Here is an 18,372-nt window from a genome sequence, read left to right on the forward strand (position 1 = left end):
TGGGAAAAAGTTCAGATTGCACAATTATTGTAGAAAGTCTGCAATTACAGAATTCCTCTCGGTGGTCAGTTTGTATTTTTATTTTTCTGTTAAAGCAGTAGCACTGCTACTAAAGCAGAACTTCCTTTAACCCAGCCTTGTTTCTTTTTTGTTTGTTTTTGTTGTCCATAAAGGAAGCAAAATTCCTGAGCTTTACCTGGATTTTATGGATTTAAATTCTTTGAAGAAATTAAACAGAAGCATGTTAAATACATAACTTTTTTTCCCCCTTCTTTGCTATATTAGGGGCAGAAGAGAAGATCCTAGAAGATTTCAGGGAAGTACACAGTCCCACTGCCGCTGACTTTCACCTGCAGGCGATGGTGCAGTCTGCTGGAAAGTTGGTCCTAATTGATAAACTGCTGCCCAAGATGAAAGCAGGAGGTCACAAGGTGCTCATCTTCTCCCAAATGGTGCGCTGTCTGGATATCTTGGAAGACTACCTCATTCAGAAAAGGTAATATCTGTTAAATGTGACGGGACTGTTTGGTTCTGCTACACATACCTATTTACTGCATTCTGTGTAGAGAGAGAGGGGGGGGGGGCAGCTTCACAACTGTAAAGTTGCATTTTTATAATTGTAAATTTATGGCACCTAAATGGCTGCATATAGTAAAGAATGATGACCTTGGATTAGTTTCCAAGAGTCACAGGAGCAAGGTCGTGAACAAGGATTATTTATTATTCTCGCTTTCCTGAAAGTCTATTCACACATTTTATGCACCAAAAGATTTCCAGCATAATTATTGATTTACAAAAGTCTAAGAAAGTCATGTTTAAGTGTTTTTGTACTGAAACTAAACCCCAGTATTAGATAATGCACACTGGAGCTGTTAATAATAATTTGTTGCTGCCAGAGAACTGATTTGGACAGAGTTTCAGTTTAAGCTTAAGCACAACTGCGTTGCTTTGATAAATCAAAGCATTATGAGCTCTCATCTTCTTGGTCAGTGAGTGTGTGTGTGTGTGTGTGTGTGTGGGTGGCATTTCTCCGCTGTCTTGTGTGTAGTAGCTCTGAAGTCTCGTTACAACCTGAAATGGGGTGAAGACTTCATCTGTGACTTTACAGTTCGAGGAGAGTTTGGGTGGATGTCTCTTTTCCTCTGTTTTTCCACTTTGCTTCCTTATGGATTTTTTTTTGTTGCCCAGCATCTTCTCTTTGCTGTTGCGTCTCATTTCCTTGCTTTCTCTCTCTCTCTGCTCTGGCTTCACGCCAGAATGTGGAGCAAAGCTGAAACGGTTGTAAGCATGTGAGGAGCTGAGCAGCTCCGACGTCGGACAGGGTTCAGTAGCGGGTTACAGAAGCCCTCGGGCTTCCTCCACATCAGAAAATCTGGAGAGTCTGTGAGGTTTCTCTGGAGTGGAAGTGGATTCCTCCAGGGAGGGCAGGGAGGGGGTTGTGCTGTGGGAGGGGGTGAGAATGGCCACGCTGTGAAAGACCGTAACCGCTCTTTGAAGAAGCAGTGTTCCTCCAGTTAGAAAGAGATGGAAATAAAATCTCGAGTTTGGGGTCTGTTGACTAAGGTCATAGCGAAAGCATAAATAACTAAAGTCTCTGCATCTATCCTGGCTTTACTGTGTTTGCCTTGGCTTGTAGGTATCTGTATGAGCGTATTGACGGCCGTGTTCGTGGGAACCTGCGACAGGCCGCCATAGACCGCTTCAGCAAGCCCGACTCGGACCGCTTCGTTTTCCTCCTGTGTACGAGAGCCGGTGGCCTGGGCATCAACCTCACCGCGGCAGATACCTGCATCATCTTTGACTCTGACTGGAACCCTCAGAACGACCTGCAGGTACAGGCATACAGCTCTGAATTCAAGTAGCCATCTCTGAGAACGTTTATTCTGTTTGGACTAATATGAAAAAAGCGGTTAAGTAACTTCCTCTTTTTTTTTAGCTCTCTGGTTATTATGTTGAGAACGGATGGCAGTCAAATCAACGTACAGATGTTCAAACAGTTTCTTTTCTCGCCTTTATTTGCCTCGAGCCACATGTTAACCTCTGTGTTCCCCCCCCTCCAGGCTCAGGCTCGCTGTCATCGAATCGGTCAGAACAAGGCTGTGAAGGTGTATCGTCTCATCACCAGGAACTCGTATGAGCGCGAAATGTTCGACCGCGCCAGCCTCAAGCTGGGCCTGGACAAAGCGGTGCTGCAGAGCATGAGCGGCCGCGATAACAGCCTCGGCGGAGGCACGGGAGGAGGGGTGAGGCAACGACTTATTCAATATTCAAATGGTCTCCAACACTTAAACTGCGCAATACTAAAGGGCCTTGCAAAAGTATTCAGGCCCCTTTTTATTATTTTCAGATTCTGTTGTTACAAAAATAAATCTGAAGGCTTTTTGTTTGGATTTTATGTCGGCCATGATTGTGGAGGAAAATAAAACCTGGGTTTGGATTTTTTTTTTTTTTTTTTTGCGAATGAAAATCTAAAATGTGTAGCATACATTTCTATTCAGCCCTTCCCTGAGTCCATACAGGACCACCTTTCACTGCCTTAACAGTTGCAAGTCTTTTGGAATGTGTCCCTGCCAGCTTTATGCGTTTAGAGACCCAAAATGTTTGGCAATTTTTTTTTTTTCTCTCCAAAATACCTCAAGCTCAGTCAAATTGGACGACAACCATTCATGACCAGCAGTTTTCTGCTCCTGCCACAGATTTGCAGCTAGAATTGGAGCTTTGATTTTTAGATTTTTACTGGGCCACTCTTCACAGCCATGCTTTGTATTTAGCTCCAGCCGTCTTACCCGCTGAAAGAAAAAGCATCCCAACAGCACGGTGCGGCTCCCATTTTGTGTCACCGTGAAGGGCGGCGGGTTCAGGATGTTTTCCTCGGCACATATCGTTTTACGTGTAGGCCAAGCTTGATTTGCGTTCTCATGTTTTCCAGCTGTTTGCTAAGTTCCCTACCTGAATGCCACAAGCTTTCCAGTAAACTTTCTTTAAATAGTGGGCTCTCATGGCGCTCCTCCATAAAGGCTTGGTTTGTAGAATCCATGATCAGTGTTTGTCCCGTCGACAGATTCTCCCACTTGAGCTCTGGATCCCCGCCGTGTCTCCAGGGTCACTGCGGGCCTCTTGACTGCCTCTAGGATTTATGCCTCAAATATAATTTTAGTCGCCATGTGTCTGTAGGTTTGCAGCGGCATCATATTTAATCTGTTTTTGAAGTACGGACCGAACAGAGCTCAGCAAGATTTCATTTTGGGGCATCGGAGGAAAGAGAATGAATTCCTTTTGCACCCAACACTTTTCTGATTTTTATTTGCAAAATAAAAAACTTAAAAACCTTATATAATTTTCCTCCCCCTCACAATTATGTGCTACTATGTGCTACCGTGGTGTTCTATCACTTAAAATCCTATTAAAATGCATAGAAGTTTGTTAATAAACATACTTTTTCACAATTTGCCATGTTACAAGGGAAGGCATTTACTGTTAGAAATATTTGTCACATTGGGCTTGTTTTTTTTTGTATGTAGCCAAGCAGCTAATTGTCGCGCAAGGAAGGGAAAAGTTTCACAGCGAAAAAAGTTTTACGGACGCCAAAAACGAATCTTTCCTGTTTTTGTTTTCTGAGGATAACCGATAAATTCAAAGTAAAGAAATAAATCAATCTTCATTGTGTCTTTCTAGTAAAATGAAAGGAATATTCTCGTTTTTAATTAGAAGAGATGGTAAACAACTCATATGTTAAGTTAGACAAAAAAAAAAAAAGAAGCTAAATCACGAAGGTCATTGCTGAAATTTTCTCACTGTTGCTGATCCTATTAGTTTAATCTGTTTATGAGGGAGTGTGTCAGCAGTGTGTGTAGAGTGTAGGTGGATGTTGAGCTGCCGTTTGCGTCCCTTTGAGAATTATCTGAACTATATGGGGGTTGAGGTATTAGCTGTTTTTCTACATCTGGTCGGGCTGAGCACATTTGCATACCAAACAGCATCCGGGGTTAGATAGGGGGCTGCAGATTTTATTTTTGAACAAGCCAACGTGTGCGCACTTGGGTGTGTGTTTTGATTCTCCTTGTAACACTATTGTCTCGTATTAAGCAATGGAAACATCATTGAAGTATTCTACTATACGTGCTCGTTTGTCCTTTAGGCGGCACAGCAGCAGTTATCCAAGAAAGAAATTGAGGATCTGTTGCGACGTGGTGCCTATGGAGCCATCATGGATGAGGAGGACGAAGGGGCCAAGTTCTGCGAGGAGGATATTGACCAGATCCTCCAGCGTCGGACAAAGACCATCACGATCGAGTCTGAGGGGCGAGGATCCACTTTTGCTAAGGTTACTAAAGCTAGGGGCAAGAAAAGTCAACTGTGGAGATGCACAGATCAGATTCTGTGTTTTAAATCTGATGCATTGTGTCCAGTTCTGATTTTTTTTTTTTATTGTAAAAAGAGAAAAAGGATGGGAGTGGTTTTGAATTCAAATTAATTTTAAAGAATTCCAAGATTGTCCTTTTGAAACTTTGAAATGCAAAAAAAGTGCATAAATGTTGATGTATATATAGACCAGAATTGGTAGGAGTTGGGTTAGTTTATATGCAGTTAATAAATTAAGTAAAATCAGATTTTTCATTTGATCTGCCAATCACTGAGAGCCTATCAGGAAAAATTGGCTCAGTGATTGGTGCATTTCTAATCGACTAGTAGCTGCGTTTTATACTCGCTCCTAATTCTCTAATAAGTGGAAACCTGCTCTGGATTTTTGTCCTGCAGCAGCAAGGAAACTGATACATGTGTGTTACATTCTCAAATGTATCTTATTTGTGCTTTCAGGCCAGTTTTGTAGCATCTGGGAACCGTACAGATATCTCTCTGGATGACCCCAACTTCTGGGACAAGTGGGCCAAAAAAGCAGACATTGATATGGATACGGTCAACGGCAGAGTAAGTCCTGTTCAACAACGCATGCAGTAATGGAAGACGAGGATTTTCCCCTGGCGAGCTTGAATGAACCGAGAAAGTCGATGACATTTCCCTGAAAACGCGCGTCTTTCTCTCCTCCCCGCCACAGAACAGCTTGGTGATCGACACTCCTCGTGTGAGAAAGCAGACGAGACCGTTCAGCGCCACCAAAGACGAGTTGGCCGAGCTGTCAGAGGGGGAGAGTGACGGCGACGAGACCAAGCCCAAGCTGAGAAGAAACGAACGGCTCAACAGTTACGGCCGCACAGAGTGCTTCAGGGTGGAGAAGAATCTGCTGGTGTATGGGTGAGTTCAGCACAGGCTGGGGCCGCTTCCCCGAGAGTCGGTGGGATTTCTGCTGCACTTTTCTACTCCTCTAAATGTACTTTAATATGCACTTTGAGAAATTTGAACATCGTTGGAAAAATACATTTGTTTTAGCAAGTTAGTAGAAAAAGTGAAACCTTTTATCGAGCCAAGCCAGGAGATTTCTTACATAAACATGCACATTTCCAGCCTTTAGTTCTGTTTCTTTTTGCATCAACTAGTGTGTGAAATATGGCTTGCATGGATCACACAGTGTCTCTTAAAAATATTTTTTGATTTGTGATGCATTTTGCATCAGTTTACCGATCTCAAAATGCTACAATTAGGAATGTAAGAAATTTTAAATATTTTAAACTTCCAGGGAGTTACTTTGAAGTCAGCTGTCTTTGTCATGATTGTGTGGGTCATAATATAAGGTTATTTAATATTAAAGTTTTCTCTGAAATGCAGTTTTAGATTTTTATCATCTATAATCCATATTCACCAAAACGAACAGAAATAAACGCTCAAAATTTACCGCCTTGTGTAAGGAATCCCCATACAAGAGTTCTGCTTTTCTGTAGTATTAAAATGTATTGAGATGCAGTTTGGCTTCAGACTCAAACCTTTCCATTTTATTAAATTTTTTGGGGGATTTCTGGATTTGCAGATGGGGTCGTTGGAAAGATATCCTCAACCATGGTCGTTTTAAGAAGCAGTTGACCGAGTGGGACGTGGAGTCCATCTGCAGAGCCCTGCTGGCCTACTGCCTGGTCCATTATCGTGGCGATGACAAAATAAAGAGCTTCATGTGGGACCTCATAGCCCCGACCGAAGACGGGCGCACCAAGGAGCTTCAGAATCACCTCGGTGGGTGTTTTCCGTTCAGATAAAGTCCGTATCACTCGTCTAATCGCAACGCCGCTCGGACCTTTTTACCCCTCGAAGCAGCGTTGCCTCACAAAGCGATTCCTCTGGTTTTCCACCAGGCTTGTCGGTGCCGGTGCCCCGGGGCAGAAAAGGGAAGAAGATGAAGACCCAGACGAGCTCTTTTGACATCCATAAGGCCGAGTGGCTCAGGAAACACAACCCCGAGCACATGCTGCAGGACGACGGCTACAAGAAGCACCTGAAGCACCACTGCAACAAGTAAGCTGCAGCGTGTCGCTGAACTGCAACCTTTTAGAAATATCAAACGCACAACCTTGAGGAAATTGTAATACTTTTATCCAGCGAAGTGTACTCTGACACATTAGGCTCTTTGTGATAGCTGTGGAGCGGATAAGTCTTTTTCTTTATCGACAAACGGGTTTTGATGTTTTAGCAGGTAATTCATTTTGACTGTAAACCGCCGGATAATTTCTTTCTCTTGTGTGTGAGAAAGTGTTTGTTCTTTTTTTTTATGTGTAAGCCTTTAAGCCATTATAGTAACTAGCAGGTGGTGATTATTCCCTCCTAACTGCAATTCTCTCCATTTATTTCTAATAGAATGAAGGCTAAGTGAATAAAAATACAATTTGCATGTGGCTCAGATTTTAACAGGGGCACTGCCAAGCCAGAGTAATTAGGAAGCACTCCAGCTTCTATCGGAGCTTGACAGCCTACTGATTGATTAACAAACGTGGGTCGCATCAAAAATAGCGGGCTCATAAGAATCTTAACAAACTTCAGACCGGCTAATGGCCATCATAGATCTTTCTTATTTTTAGCCCGAGGTGAGAGAGACGGCTATTATCGAGACGTTTGCGATCTGAAAGCGTAATAAAGCGTCGCTTCTGTTCAGGACGGAGGCATTTGCTCGGCGCGCTTCGGGTGCAGAGCTCTGCAGCTTCCACAGAAGGTTCTCCATTGTTTCTTTGTGCAGTAGTGCTGAATCTCGTGATTGTGCGACGTGTGACATGCCGGGCAGTTGGGGACACGCGCTCAGCGGAGTTTGCTGACTTGTGCATTCTCAGTCGGAGGACCTGGAATGTGACTGGTGGTCTGGGGGGGGGGGGGTGAAGGGTTCATCGGTGTTCTCTGCAGGGCTGCGAGTTTACAGCAGCGCATGACTCCTGTGTTGCAAAGAGAAACCTTAAGATGTCATTGTTTCTGATCATTTCTGGGGGGGATAAACATCAAGATCATAGCTGCAATCAAAAAGTAGATTGTTTGCTACACTTTTTTTTTTTTTTTTTGAAAATCAGATTCTTAAATTGACTGAAAAGGCAGGAAACCTTTAGTTAAAAAGTTGAAAGTTAAAACGACGTCTGAGAGCACGGAGGATTTCATACATGCCCCTCTCGTCCGACCCTCTTGTGGTGTTTGTCTTGGAGAGGCTGCCTACAGCTGCGTAGAGTTCCTCTGAAGCCTCTCCGGATGAAGCGTGTCTCCCAGACGCCGCCCACTAACGACGGCTGGAGAGAGAGGGCTGATGAAGGGCCGCGCTGACAGGAGGAGGAAGAGGCAGCTGCTCCTGGGCGGCTCCAGTCCTCACAGAAAGAGAGGGAGAGGGGAAGATCCAGTTCAGCTCTCATCTGACAGAGATGGCGCTCTAACGTGGATCTCACTGATGTTCTTTAGCTGAGACCAACTGTTGGATGTTGGGCATTGACAAACTTAAGCGTGTTTAATTGGGGCAGACAAACATAAGGCAGCACGCGATGGAAGTGGAAAGAAAATAATTTATTTCGCAAATAAAAATCTAAAAAAAATGTGTGGCACACGGTTGGTTTCAGCCCCCTTTGCTTTGAAGCCCCAAAATAAAATCATATGCAGCCACCTTGGTGGTGAGTAGAGTCCACTTGTGTGTATTTTATTATCAGTATAAATACAGCTGCTCTTTGAAGGCCTCGGGGGTTCGTGAGAGAACACGGGTGAACAAACAGCGTCGCGATGAAGTTCAAGACGGTCAACAGCAGACGAAGGTTTTATAACGACGTCCAAAGCTTTCAACGTCTTACAGGGCTCTGTTAAGTGTTTTGCGCAAAAATGGAAGGGGTATGGCTCATCTCCAAACGTACGGGCACATGGCAACTAAAGTGACGTTTGTGGCATAAATCATAGAGGCCCGCGGTAACCCTGGAGACACAGCAGGGATCCACAGCTCAAGTGGGAGCCGTTGTGCGGACGACTACTAATCGTGCATTCTGCATCTGAAAATGTGAACGGCCGTCTACCTGTACTGACAGACAGGGTAAGCAGAGCATAAATAAAAGAAGCAGCTAATAATAATACCACCTCAGGACGAGCCACATATATGCTCAGCTGTCAGCAGGACAACTCTACAAAGCTGGCCTTTATGGGAGGGGGGGCAGAAAGAAAGGCATTTATAACCGTAACACTTTAAAGTTTGTCTCCACCATGTTGGAGACGCAGCAAACATTTACGAGGTGCTCTTGTCCAATGAAACTAAAAAAAAATGTTTTATTTATTTTATTTTTTTTTAAATCTACCTTACACAAACACTTAAACCTGAACACACCATTCTCACTCAGAAGCATGGTAGTGGGGTTGTCATGCTGTGGGGATGATTTTCATGTGCATGGGCAGGGAAGCTGATCGGATTTGATGGAAGGTGGATCGAGCTAAATGTAGGGCAATATTTGAGATTATGGTGGAGGTTCAAGCTCTAGCTAGACAGAAGCCCTAAAAAACAGCATATATATTTCTGAGACTCAGAGTCCAGACCTAAAGCCAATTAAGAATTATCAAGTTTTTATATGCAAAATGACTTGAGATATTTTACAAAGAAAAATGAACAAAATTTGAGTCTTGACCCACTAAAGTGATAAACCTTGAAAACCGTGTAATTTTCATTCCTCTTCAAATTTATCACTTATTGTTTTGGTTCTAGTGGCCTTTTATTTGACAGTTGTGAGACAGGAAATGGGTAAAGAGAGAAGGGGAATGAGATGCGACAAAGGTCTCCGGTAAAGGACTCGAATCAGTGACAACCTCGTTAAGGACTGAGGCCTCTGTACTAAGGATCATGTTTTTCTGCCCCTTATACACCGTATTTTTTAATGGTCTATGCCATAAAGGATCACAACAAAACACACCGAGGTTTGTAGTTGTAACAAAAAAAATGTAATTCTAGAGATAAAGAATACTTTTGCTCTGTATATGAATCCGGCATTGCTAGTGTGTGGGTGTTCTGCTATTTTCTAAAGCAGAGCTGTATGGCTACTCTAATAAATGCAAAGGATTAGAAATAAGTGTAAAAGGTTTTTGTGAATACTGATTGGTATTTATGCTTAATGTTGACCTGAAAATATATTTCCGTAATGTTTTACATGGAGAGTGTGGTTATTACTTAAATGCATCTCTCTTTTTTTTCTTTTTTATCTTTTTATATTATACTCCAAATAAATTTAAATGCTTACACTCTCGGAACGTTTATGTTTTTCTATTAAAAAAACATAATTGGCATTCTATAATATAGAACCTTCATTAGTTGTTGTTTTTTTTTTTAACGATCCCTGAAACATTTCCAGACAGGACACAAGAAATAGAAAAAATCCCTGAAACCTCAGCATCACATCTTCCCAGAAGTCGAACGGATGGACTTTGAAATCATTTTTAAGTGCTTATGTTTTTTTGTTTTTTTTTTTGCATCTGGAAAAAGCTCTCCTACCATACCAATTTTCTAACGTTGATTGGCACTCAGCAGTTCCCACCACTTCACCGCGTCTTGACTCGAAAGCTGACGTCTGTGATGTGCGATCATGCATTATAGAGCTAATGTCTCCCCTGTGAGTCATGCTGTCTCTAGCTTGTCAGCTCTAACTTCCCAGCCTTCCTCTCCTGCCAGCGTACAACCACAAGACAACTGCACCGAGGCGCCGCCGTGTTACTCTGTCCTCAGAGTCTCGCTGTACAACATGTCACGACGCTTAGTTGCGAAACAAACCGTTTCAACCAAGCCGGCCCATCACACCGGCCCGGCATTCAATGCTGCGTAGACATAGTTTCTGTGTTTTATTTTTATCGTTGGCGCAGAAATATTATGCAAAAAATCATTTTCTGTTCTGAACGTGGGTGTGGAGTAGTCGGATCGTTTGGGCCGCTTCTGATTGCGGCTCGATTGTCACACATTTCACTCATTTGCATTGTGTCTAACGGGGGGGGGGGGGGGGTCTGTGCGTGTGCGTGGGCGTGTTGGATTTGCTCGCTCAGCGTTTGCGGATGGACGGGGCCTTTGTTGTGACCGCTCGGGTTTCTCTCCGCAGGGTGCTGCTCCGGGTCAGAATGCTCTACTATCTGAAACAGGAGGTGATAGGAAGTCAGGCCCAGAATGTGCTAGACGGCGTGGACTCCAGGTGAGCTCATCCTCAGCAGACTCAGATGTTGACTTTACTGAAACATGAAATAATGCGTTACTGGACTTTGATTGTGCCGGACTTATTTTTATCAACTGACTTATTTATAATCAAAAGAAGCAGAAAATGTTCATGTAAAACTAACAATTACCTTGTTGGTAATGGACTTTTAAGGGGAATAATAGCCTGTTTAGATTTCATACATCAGCACAGATGATGTTGGGGCTGCTTAAAGGTAAGTGTTTTAAGTTGAAGCAGCTCTGATATTGAAATGCATTTTCAACACTCAAATAGATGTTTAAATTTCTAGGAGAAATACAAGCAGAACTCTCAGATAATGGAGGCACAGCACCCCCTGCTGGCGAAATGTCTTTAACATGTCAAACGTTAAACGTGGGCTTTTTGAAACCATATTTGATTTTTAACAGCAATAGTCTGGGCTTATTTTAAATCGTGTGATTCATAATAAAGCGCTCCATAATAGTTTAGCCTTTTTTATTAGCAGCAAACGAAGCCAACGCTGTAAAATGGACCTTTAAATTCTGAAACTGGTACAATCTGTCGACGCTCAAGAACAATGCATCTCAACAAATTTGAATATCTTACAATAATTAAACTAATATTTTAATTGATACAAAGATTTTAACCAGCGTGTTTTTTTTCCTGTTCATTTTGTTTCTCAGAAAAATAGAGAATTAAATCTGATTTGACAGCTGCTCAGCACAAGGACACCCCCAAAGTAGCTGGCTGTTCAGAGGATATTGTGTTTGAGCGTATTATTGGAAAGTTAAGTGGAAGGTAAAAGTGGGGTAGAAGTAGTTGCACAAACAAACAGTGACATTTGTAGCTTTGAGAGGAGTTTCTTTAGGCGAAAGCCAATTTTGCATTTCATTTGCTACTCAAAGTAGCAGCGTCTGGAGAAAGAGTGGCGAGGCACAGAGTCCAAGCTGCCTGAGGTCCAATGGGACGTTTTACAGTCCTTGAAGATCTGCAGCCGCTGGTCCCTCAGCACAGCCGTCTACCAGGAAACTTTAGAGCTCTTCATGCCTCCCTCTGCTGACAAGCTTTTCACGTAGATGTCGATTTAAAGTAGCAGGATGACTTGGGATATGTCAACAGTACCAAAACGATACCAGGTTTATTGACTGTGGCATCCCTGTGCTTGATCAGCCAACAAACTGGCCTGACCTAAAGCTCATAGAGCATCTATGGAGTATTGAGCTACAGTTGTCCCAAAAATACAGAAGACTATACTGTGGAGCAGTATTTACACATACTCTTAACTAGGCCAACATTTATATGTAAAAAGGTTTTCAAATTTGTAATTTTCATTAGCTTGGAGGCTTTGTCTTCCAACTTAACAGAAATGATCTTTGAGATGTATCACTCTTTGTAGGTGATAATCTAATTTAATTAAATTCATTCCTCCTGGATGTATCTATATCTTTATGTGGAAAGCTCACCAAATTTCTTCCCCTCCTTAATTTCCACAGTGAGGTGAAGATCTGGGTGCCTGACCCGGACCACTCGGAGCTGCCAGCCCTTTGGTGGGACGCGGTCGCCGATAAGTGTCTGCTGCTTGGTGTCTTCAAACATGGTAAGAAACCCGAGTCAACAGGAAATACTTTTTCTGTGAAAAGTCTTACTTGTATTTCTGAAGAACGTGTGCTCAAAAGGTCAGAACTGTATTCCATTTTATTGAGGTTTTTGTCCACATAGACATAGATTTTCTTCATAAGTGACAAATTTGGTGTTTCTTTTTTTAACTGCGGTTTTTCGCTGACAACTTTTTGGTGGGAAATCAGACAGCTTGTGTGTATTTCCTTATCCATAAGTTTCCATGCATTATCTTTAGCTAAATTTGGTGTTTGTTTGCCTTTCTGCACGCGCCCAGGGTACGAGAAGTACAACACTATTCGTGCAGACCCCACTCTGTGCTTCTTAGACCGCGTCGGGCGGCCGGATGAGAAGGCCATCGCCGCAGAGCAGAGAGGCAATGATTTCCTGGATGGGTGAGTGGACACACCGCCGGTCTGGAGCCAGACCAATGTGCTGCTTTTGTTGTAGCCCCTCTTTTTAAATCTCAATATGTACAAAAAAATAATGTGAATCTGGTGTGTAGGGATGTGGATGATCCAGAGTACAAGCCTGCTCCAGCCCTTCTGAAAGATGAAATGGAGGTAAGTCCACAACAATTAGAGGAACAAGGAACACTGCAAAAAGGTAAAAGTAAAATTTTCTTGAAGAGAGTATTTGCCCTTGATGTGAGCAGGCAAAAAAGATGATCTGCCAGTGGAATAAGATATCGGCACTTAAAATAGGAACAACTTTCCTACATCATCTTACTACAAGTGCATTATATCTAATGATCTTATTTTAGGGGTAAAATACTCATACCATTGGCAGATCATCTTGTGTACCCGCTCACATCCAGGGCAAATACACTAATTTCAACAAGATTTTACTTACTTTTATTTCCCTTTTTGCAGTAAAGTCATATTTAGTCATAATTAACTAATTAAGGGGATCTCCTCTTGACCTCCCTTTGACAATTAGATGTAGGATTATTATTCATCCCTTCATTCTCACTATGATGCATTTGATTTAAGTTAAGCTATCCAGAGCTCCAATATGTTTGGCCCTAAATAGACAGGTGTCATGAGTATTACAGCTGAGCAGCATGTTATTTAACCAGCTTATCCCTGTAGTGTTACATTTATATGTAAGTTCACAAAGTTCCATTAAGATCCAAAAAAAAAAGGTGTTTTCTATGCAAAATATTTGATGGAAGCAGCATTGCAAGGGTTAAAAACGATGTGACTAATAGGTTAAAGTGATTAAGAAGCGGTTGAGCTTAGCTTCTGTTTGTAACGACCTACAAGCCGCGTGTCCTACGCTGCCACCATCTGGCTACGCTACACCACCTAGTTTGTCCACTCTGAACCAGTTAATAAAAAGATAAATACATAAGGTTTATTTCTAACACTTCTCAAAGGTTGTGCGGTATTTCTGTGCGTCGCACACCTCAGTGATAGCTGGGAGTCCAGGTTGTTTTGTTTTGAAGATGTGTTCTAAAGTTCCCCAACAACCGTTGCTCTGCACATAGTTCAGAAATAACCTGCGTTTGTTCAGCTCTAAAACAACATTGTATCCCTTTGGTATCCAGCCATACCTCAAACAAAAGGACTGTAGCACAAATTTCTGGTATGCATTTGAAAAAGAAAACAAAATTATTTTCTTTTTTTTTTCTTTCCTTACATGCGCAATTTTCTAAATGCATCAGCAGATTCTTTTAAAGTTAAAAGTCAGATTCAGGTTACAGCATGTGCTTTGATCCATGACTCTTCGTTTTCCGTTGGTTTCAAAACTGTAACCTCTATCAAAGGACCTGGAGTTAATACTTTTTTATTATTATTTTTAAATGTTTTAAAGTCCTTATAAAAAAAGATATCTGTTAAAAATCTTAATCAGGAGGTCAGAGCTCCAAACTGGAAGTCTGTATAGGCCATGAAAAGCCTGATAGGTGCTTGTCTGGTTCTATAACCTTAGATGAGTGATGATATTATGTTTGTTTCTTTTAAATTCAGTTGATGCATCTAAAATAAGTGTTTTCTGTCCCGCAGGATGACGCCTCTTCCCCTGGAGATTTGGTTGTCTCTGACAATGCTGGAGGTGGGTATTAAATCTTTGCCATCCGTGGTGGACTTATAACAATTTATTAAAAGCAGATTCTTCCTACGCAGGGCTAATCTGGAAGTTTGAAAACAGCAAAACATTACCGCTTGTATTTCAAATGGGTGAAAATAGGATTCCGTTTCCTTTAACCTGTGTTAACTCGATGCAGATGCCCCTCCGGTGACGGAAGGCCAGGCTACCTACTGGCCCTCCCCCTCGGTGCTGACAGCCAGACTGAGGCGACTGATCACAGCCTCGCAGCGCTACACCAAGAGCCGGCAGATCCTACACATCCACCAGACTCAGTCCACGTCTCAGTCCCAGCAGGCCATGATGCTCTCCCCCCCAGTCTGCCCGCTGCCCCCCGCGCTGAAGGACACGCTTAACCCCAAGATGGCTGCCAAGATCGAACGCCAACAAAGGTGGGACAATTGTTTTAAAACAGCAGTCCGGGACTCGTGTTGCACCCTTTGGTTAAATGATTCTGACTGTTTCTCTAAATGCCCTTCCTGCAGATGGACCAGGCGAGAAGAGGCAGACTTTTACCGGGTCGTCTCCACTTTCGGGGTCGTTTTTGACCCGAACCTCGGCCGCTTTGACTGGACCAAGTTCAGGGCCATGGCTCGGCTGCACAAGAAAACGGACGAGAGCCTTCAGAAATACCTCTGCGCCTTCGCCGCCATGTGCAGGAGGGTGTGTCGCCTTCCACCCAAAGACGGAGGTCAGAATCGTGCTCGTTTCTTGCTCACTTGCAAAAAAGACGCGGGTACTTGTGATTTTACGTAATGAAGAAGATGCAGACACGTTCCACAATCCTCCTCGTCTGTATGAGATTGTTTTTGAGAGAAGTCAGTAGCTCTAGGGCAAACAAGCTTGAGTTCAGAGGTAAACTGCTGATAAGGTTAATCATTAGTGGAAAGCCAAACACCGCGACATTTTAGCTGTAAGCACAAACACGCCTCTAGCCAAAGCGTCATTTCCTCACACGCCCGCTTCATTGTGTTCCAGACTCTGCGGTGGATCCTTCCCTGACCATCCAGCCAATCACAGAGGAGCGAGCGTCGCGTACCCTGTACAGAGTGGAGTTGCTTCGCCAGGTCCGGGAACAAGTCCTCAGACACCCGCTGCTGTACGAGCGCCTGTCTCTGTGCCAGATGAGCTCCGATCTACCCGTCTGGTGGGAGGCTGGAACCCACGACCGCGACCTGCTGATCGGCGCCGCCAAGCACGGCGTCAGCCGGACGGATTACCACATCCTGAGAGACCCCGATCTCTGCTTCATGGCAGCCCAGCGCAACTACAGCCAGGCGAAAGCTGCACAGCAGCAGCAGCAACGCACAACGACGCCGCTGCTGCACCCTCAGTACCAGGCTGCCAGCTCGCTACCGACAGGCTCCCCGCTGCCCCCGTCCGTCCAGAGAGACGCGGATCCCTGTGGGGTCGTGCCCAAGGCGGAGCCCCCCTCAGAGGAAGAGGAGGGTAAAGAAAGGCAGGGAGGGAGCTGGAGCCCCCCTCAGCCGCCAGCGACTCCCACCGGCCTGGAGGAGAAGCCCGCGTCAGCGCCGAAGGTCAGCGAGAAGCAGATGGTGGCGGCGCGGACCAAGCCGCTCACGCCCAACTCCACAGAAAGGAAACCCAAGAAGGCGAGCAAGAGGGGCCGCAGGGAGGCCCGGCGAGGCTCCGACTCCGACTCAGACGGCTCCTCCTCAAGTTCGTCGTCTCGCTCTTCGTCGTCTTCTTCATCTTCCTCTTCTTCCTCCTCACATTCCGGGTCCAGCTCTTCCTCCTCCTCCTCGTCTTGCTCCTCCGGCTCTTCGTCGTCTTCGTCGTCCTCCTCCTCATCTGACGACAGTGAAAGTGAGGGAGAGGAAGCAAAGAAGAAAGGTGAGCTGCGCCAACTTTAAGGAAACGATACATTCAGTGTTTTTTTTTTTTTTTTTTTATTGCTCTTAAAGCCTGAGGTGGATTTTAAGGCCTTACTCTGCTTTTCACAGTGCCTGTAACAGCGAGTGTTAAGGGTTTCGACGAGGACAGCGTGGCCTCCCTGAGCACCACCCAGGACGAAATGCAGGACCCACACGTGTCTGAGAACGGCGTCGCAAACAACTCCTCCCACGCTTTCCCGGGAGGAGGCTACATGCTGGCTGCGTCGTACTGGCCCAAGGTACGTGGCTTCAGTGGCCCGGTCTGTCTACGGACTCTTACTGACGCTGTAAGCTTGGCGTTTCAGCTCATACTTCCAGTTAGGGCTGGATGACATAGATAAGAAAAGCATGTCGATAAAATAGAAATCATATTGATCGATATGTATAATTATCACAACAATTCTAAACATGTATTTTAAGTGCAGCCCTGGCCATTTTCTGCTGTTGCTTAATGATCGATTCTTAAGGAAACTTCAAACACAACCCTTTATTCCACCAACTTTTTACCAAAACTGTAGGTGTTGGAAAAATAACATGCGTCCTCTGAACTCTGAAGCTTGGTGACGGAGGTGCCCGGGTCTTTGTTTGTGATTGGCTGAGAGCTAATCATGCATTAACCTACATGATTGGCTAGAATGAAGAAGGAAGGAAAACTGTTCTGCTACTCTGCAAAAACGGAACTAAAATAATAAGTAAAATGTTCTTAAGATTAGTGTATTTGTCCTTGATTTGAGCAGGTAAATACAATGAATTGCCAATGGAATAAGACTTTTGCAATTAAAATAGGAACAACTCATCTCCATCATCTTATTTCAAGTGCAGGATGTCTAATTATCTTATTTTAGGGGTCAAAATACTCATTCCATTGGCAGATAATCTTATTTACTTGCTCAAATCAGGGACAAATACACCAACTTTAAGAACATTTGACTTATTTTTAGATCCGTTTTTGCAGTGTATTGAACTTTTTTTCCATTGAACCCCACGTCTGTCGATCGATGTATATCGTTACTGAATTATCGTCCAGCCCTACTTACAACTCTGGTCCCTCGCAGGGCCATAAAAAGATTTTCGAACAAATATACAGAGAATAACATACAGTTAAATTTAATTTTACATAATATTTAAGCCATCTTTGAACTACTTAGCTTCATAATTAATGACCTAACTTTACAGGAGAAATAAACTGGCCCTACTTTAAGAACATGGGTACAAAGTACCAACTTGTTGCCATGCAGGGGGAGGACATAATAGTAAAGGGATGAACTAACTCTGGGCTACTTTTTTTTTTAATACATATTTTTTTATTCGACTAGGACCGTGTGATAATCAACCGCCTGGACAGCATCTGTCAGGCCGTGCTCAAGGGCAAGTGGCCCGGCCACCGTCGGGTCTACGAGCCCGGCAGCACGGTCGCCTCCTTCTACACCACCAAGCTGCTGGACAACGCCAACATCCTTTGCGAGGACCCCTCTGCCTCTCCACAGGGGTCAAAGGTGACCAAGCATGTTGCAGAAAACAAGGAGTTCTCAGTAAAGCTCAATGATGTATGTTTGATTTCTCAATTCCTCCCTCCGCCCCCCCACCTCCCTACCTCCCTCTGCTTCAGCCCTAACCGTAGGACCCTACCTCTTCTCTGCCGTGGCCGCTGTTAGCTGCCGTGTTCAGCATGTTCCTTAGCTCTCCGGCCCTGCTTTCCTTTGGGGGATGATTAGCGGGTTTGCGCTGCCTGGCAGGAGGAGAGATTAATTTAATAACAGCCTTCCCCCTCTTTTCCCACGCACTCTATTTGAATTGGGCTCTCAGGCTGTGATTACACGAACACAAATCATTCAGTCATGAGCGTACGATAAGCTTCTGTTTGAAGCCTCTCTGCACTGGAGGGGTCTTGCCTGTAATCTAACTGGAATGGGGACTTCTGCCGTTGGTGTTTTTTTTTTTTTTCCCTAACATGCTTGCTGGCAACATGGCTGTAACCTAAGGAGGAGTCACATTTGCTTGTATTCCCTTCCTTTGGCGTTGCTTCTTGAACAAAGATACAAATTTCTTGTGTTTTTTTTTTTCCATTTCGGGGCATCTGATCGTTGCCTTTACACGGGGACTTTACATTGTGTGGTGAAAAGCAGCTATCTGGCATGACTTCCAAGCACAGTCCAAGACTCCAAATAGTCTTCACCCACCGCCCTGCTCAGCGTTACCCACCGTGTGTTCATGTGTCC

The 18,372-nt window shown here is 44.0% G+C and overlaps 1 protein-coding gene across 9 annotated transcripts in view; it reads left to right on the forward strand.

Annotated features, from left to right (window-relative positions):
- The window catches only part of chd9 (chromodomain helicase DNA binding protein 9), a 108,541-nt gene that overhangs the window by 84,329 nt on the left and 5,840 nt on the right, over positions 1-18,372 (forward strand). For 7 of the 9 annotated variants that reach the window (XM_036136038.1, XM_036136039.1, XM_036136040.1 and 4 more), the window contains 18 exons: positions 286-496; positions 1,637-1,832; positions 2,061-2,243; positions 4,139-4,324; positions 4,819-4,929; positions 5,057-5,253; positions 5,924-6,123; positions 6,243-6,402; positions 10,464-10,553; positions 12,047-12,150; positions 12,448-12,565; positions 12,676-12,733; positions 14,177-14,225; positions 14,398-14,650; positions 14,744-14,949; positions 15,237-16,112; positions 16,223-16,392; positions 17,470-17,700. In XM_036136038.1, coding sequence (XP_035991931.1) covers positions 286-496; positions 1,637-1,832; positions 2,061-2,243; positions 4,139-4,324; positions 4,819-4,929; positions 5,057-5,253; positions 5,924-6,123; positions 6,243-6,402; positions 10,464-10,553; positions 12,047-12,150; positions 12,448-12,565; positions 12,676-12,733; positions 14,177-14,225; positions 14,398-14,650; positions 14,744-14,949; positions 15,237-16,112; positions 16,223-16,392; positions 17,470-17,700 — 3,599 coding nt within the window. The remainder of the gene's footprint in view (positions 1-285; positions 497-1,636; positions 1,833-2,060; positions 2,244-4,138; positions 4,325-4,818; positions 4,930-5,056; positions 5,254-5,923; positions 6,124-6,242; positions 6,403-10,463; positions 10,554-12,046; positions 12,151-12,447; positions 12,566-12,675; positions 12,734-14,176; positions 14,226-14,397; positions 14,651-14,743; positions 14,950-15,236; positions 16,113-16,222; positions 16,393-17,469; positions 17,701-18,372) is intronic. The other 2 variants (XM_036136041.1, XM_036136042.1) reach the window with 1 other exon arrangement.

The sequence above is a fragment of the Fundulus heteroclitus genome, chromosome 4 (genome assembly GCF_011125445.2).
Source record: "Fundulus heteroclitus isolate FHET01 chromosome 4, MU-UCD_Fhet_4.1, whole genome shotgun sequence".
NCBI lineage: Eukaryota > Metazoa > Chordata > Actinopteri > Cyprinodontiformes > Fundulidae > Fundulus > Fundulus heteroclitus.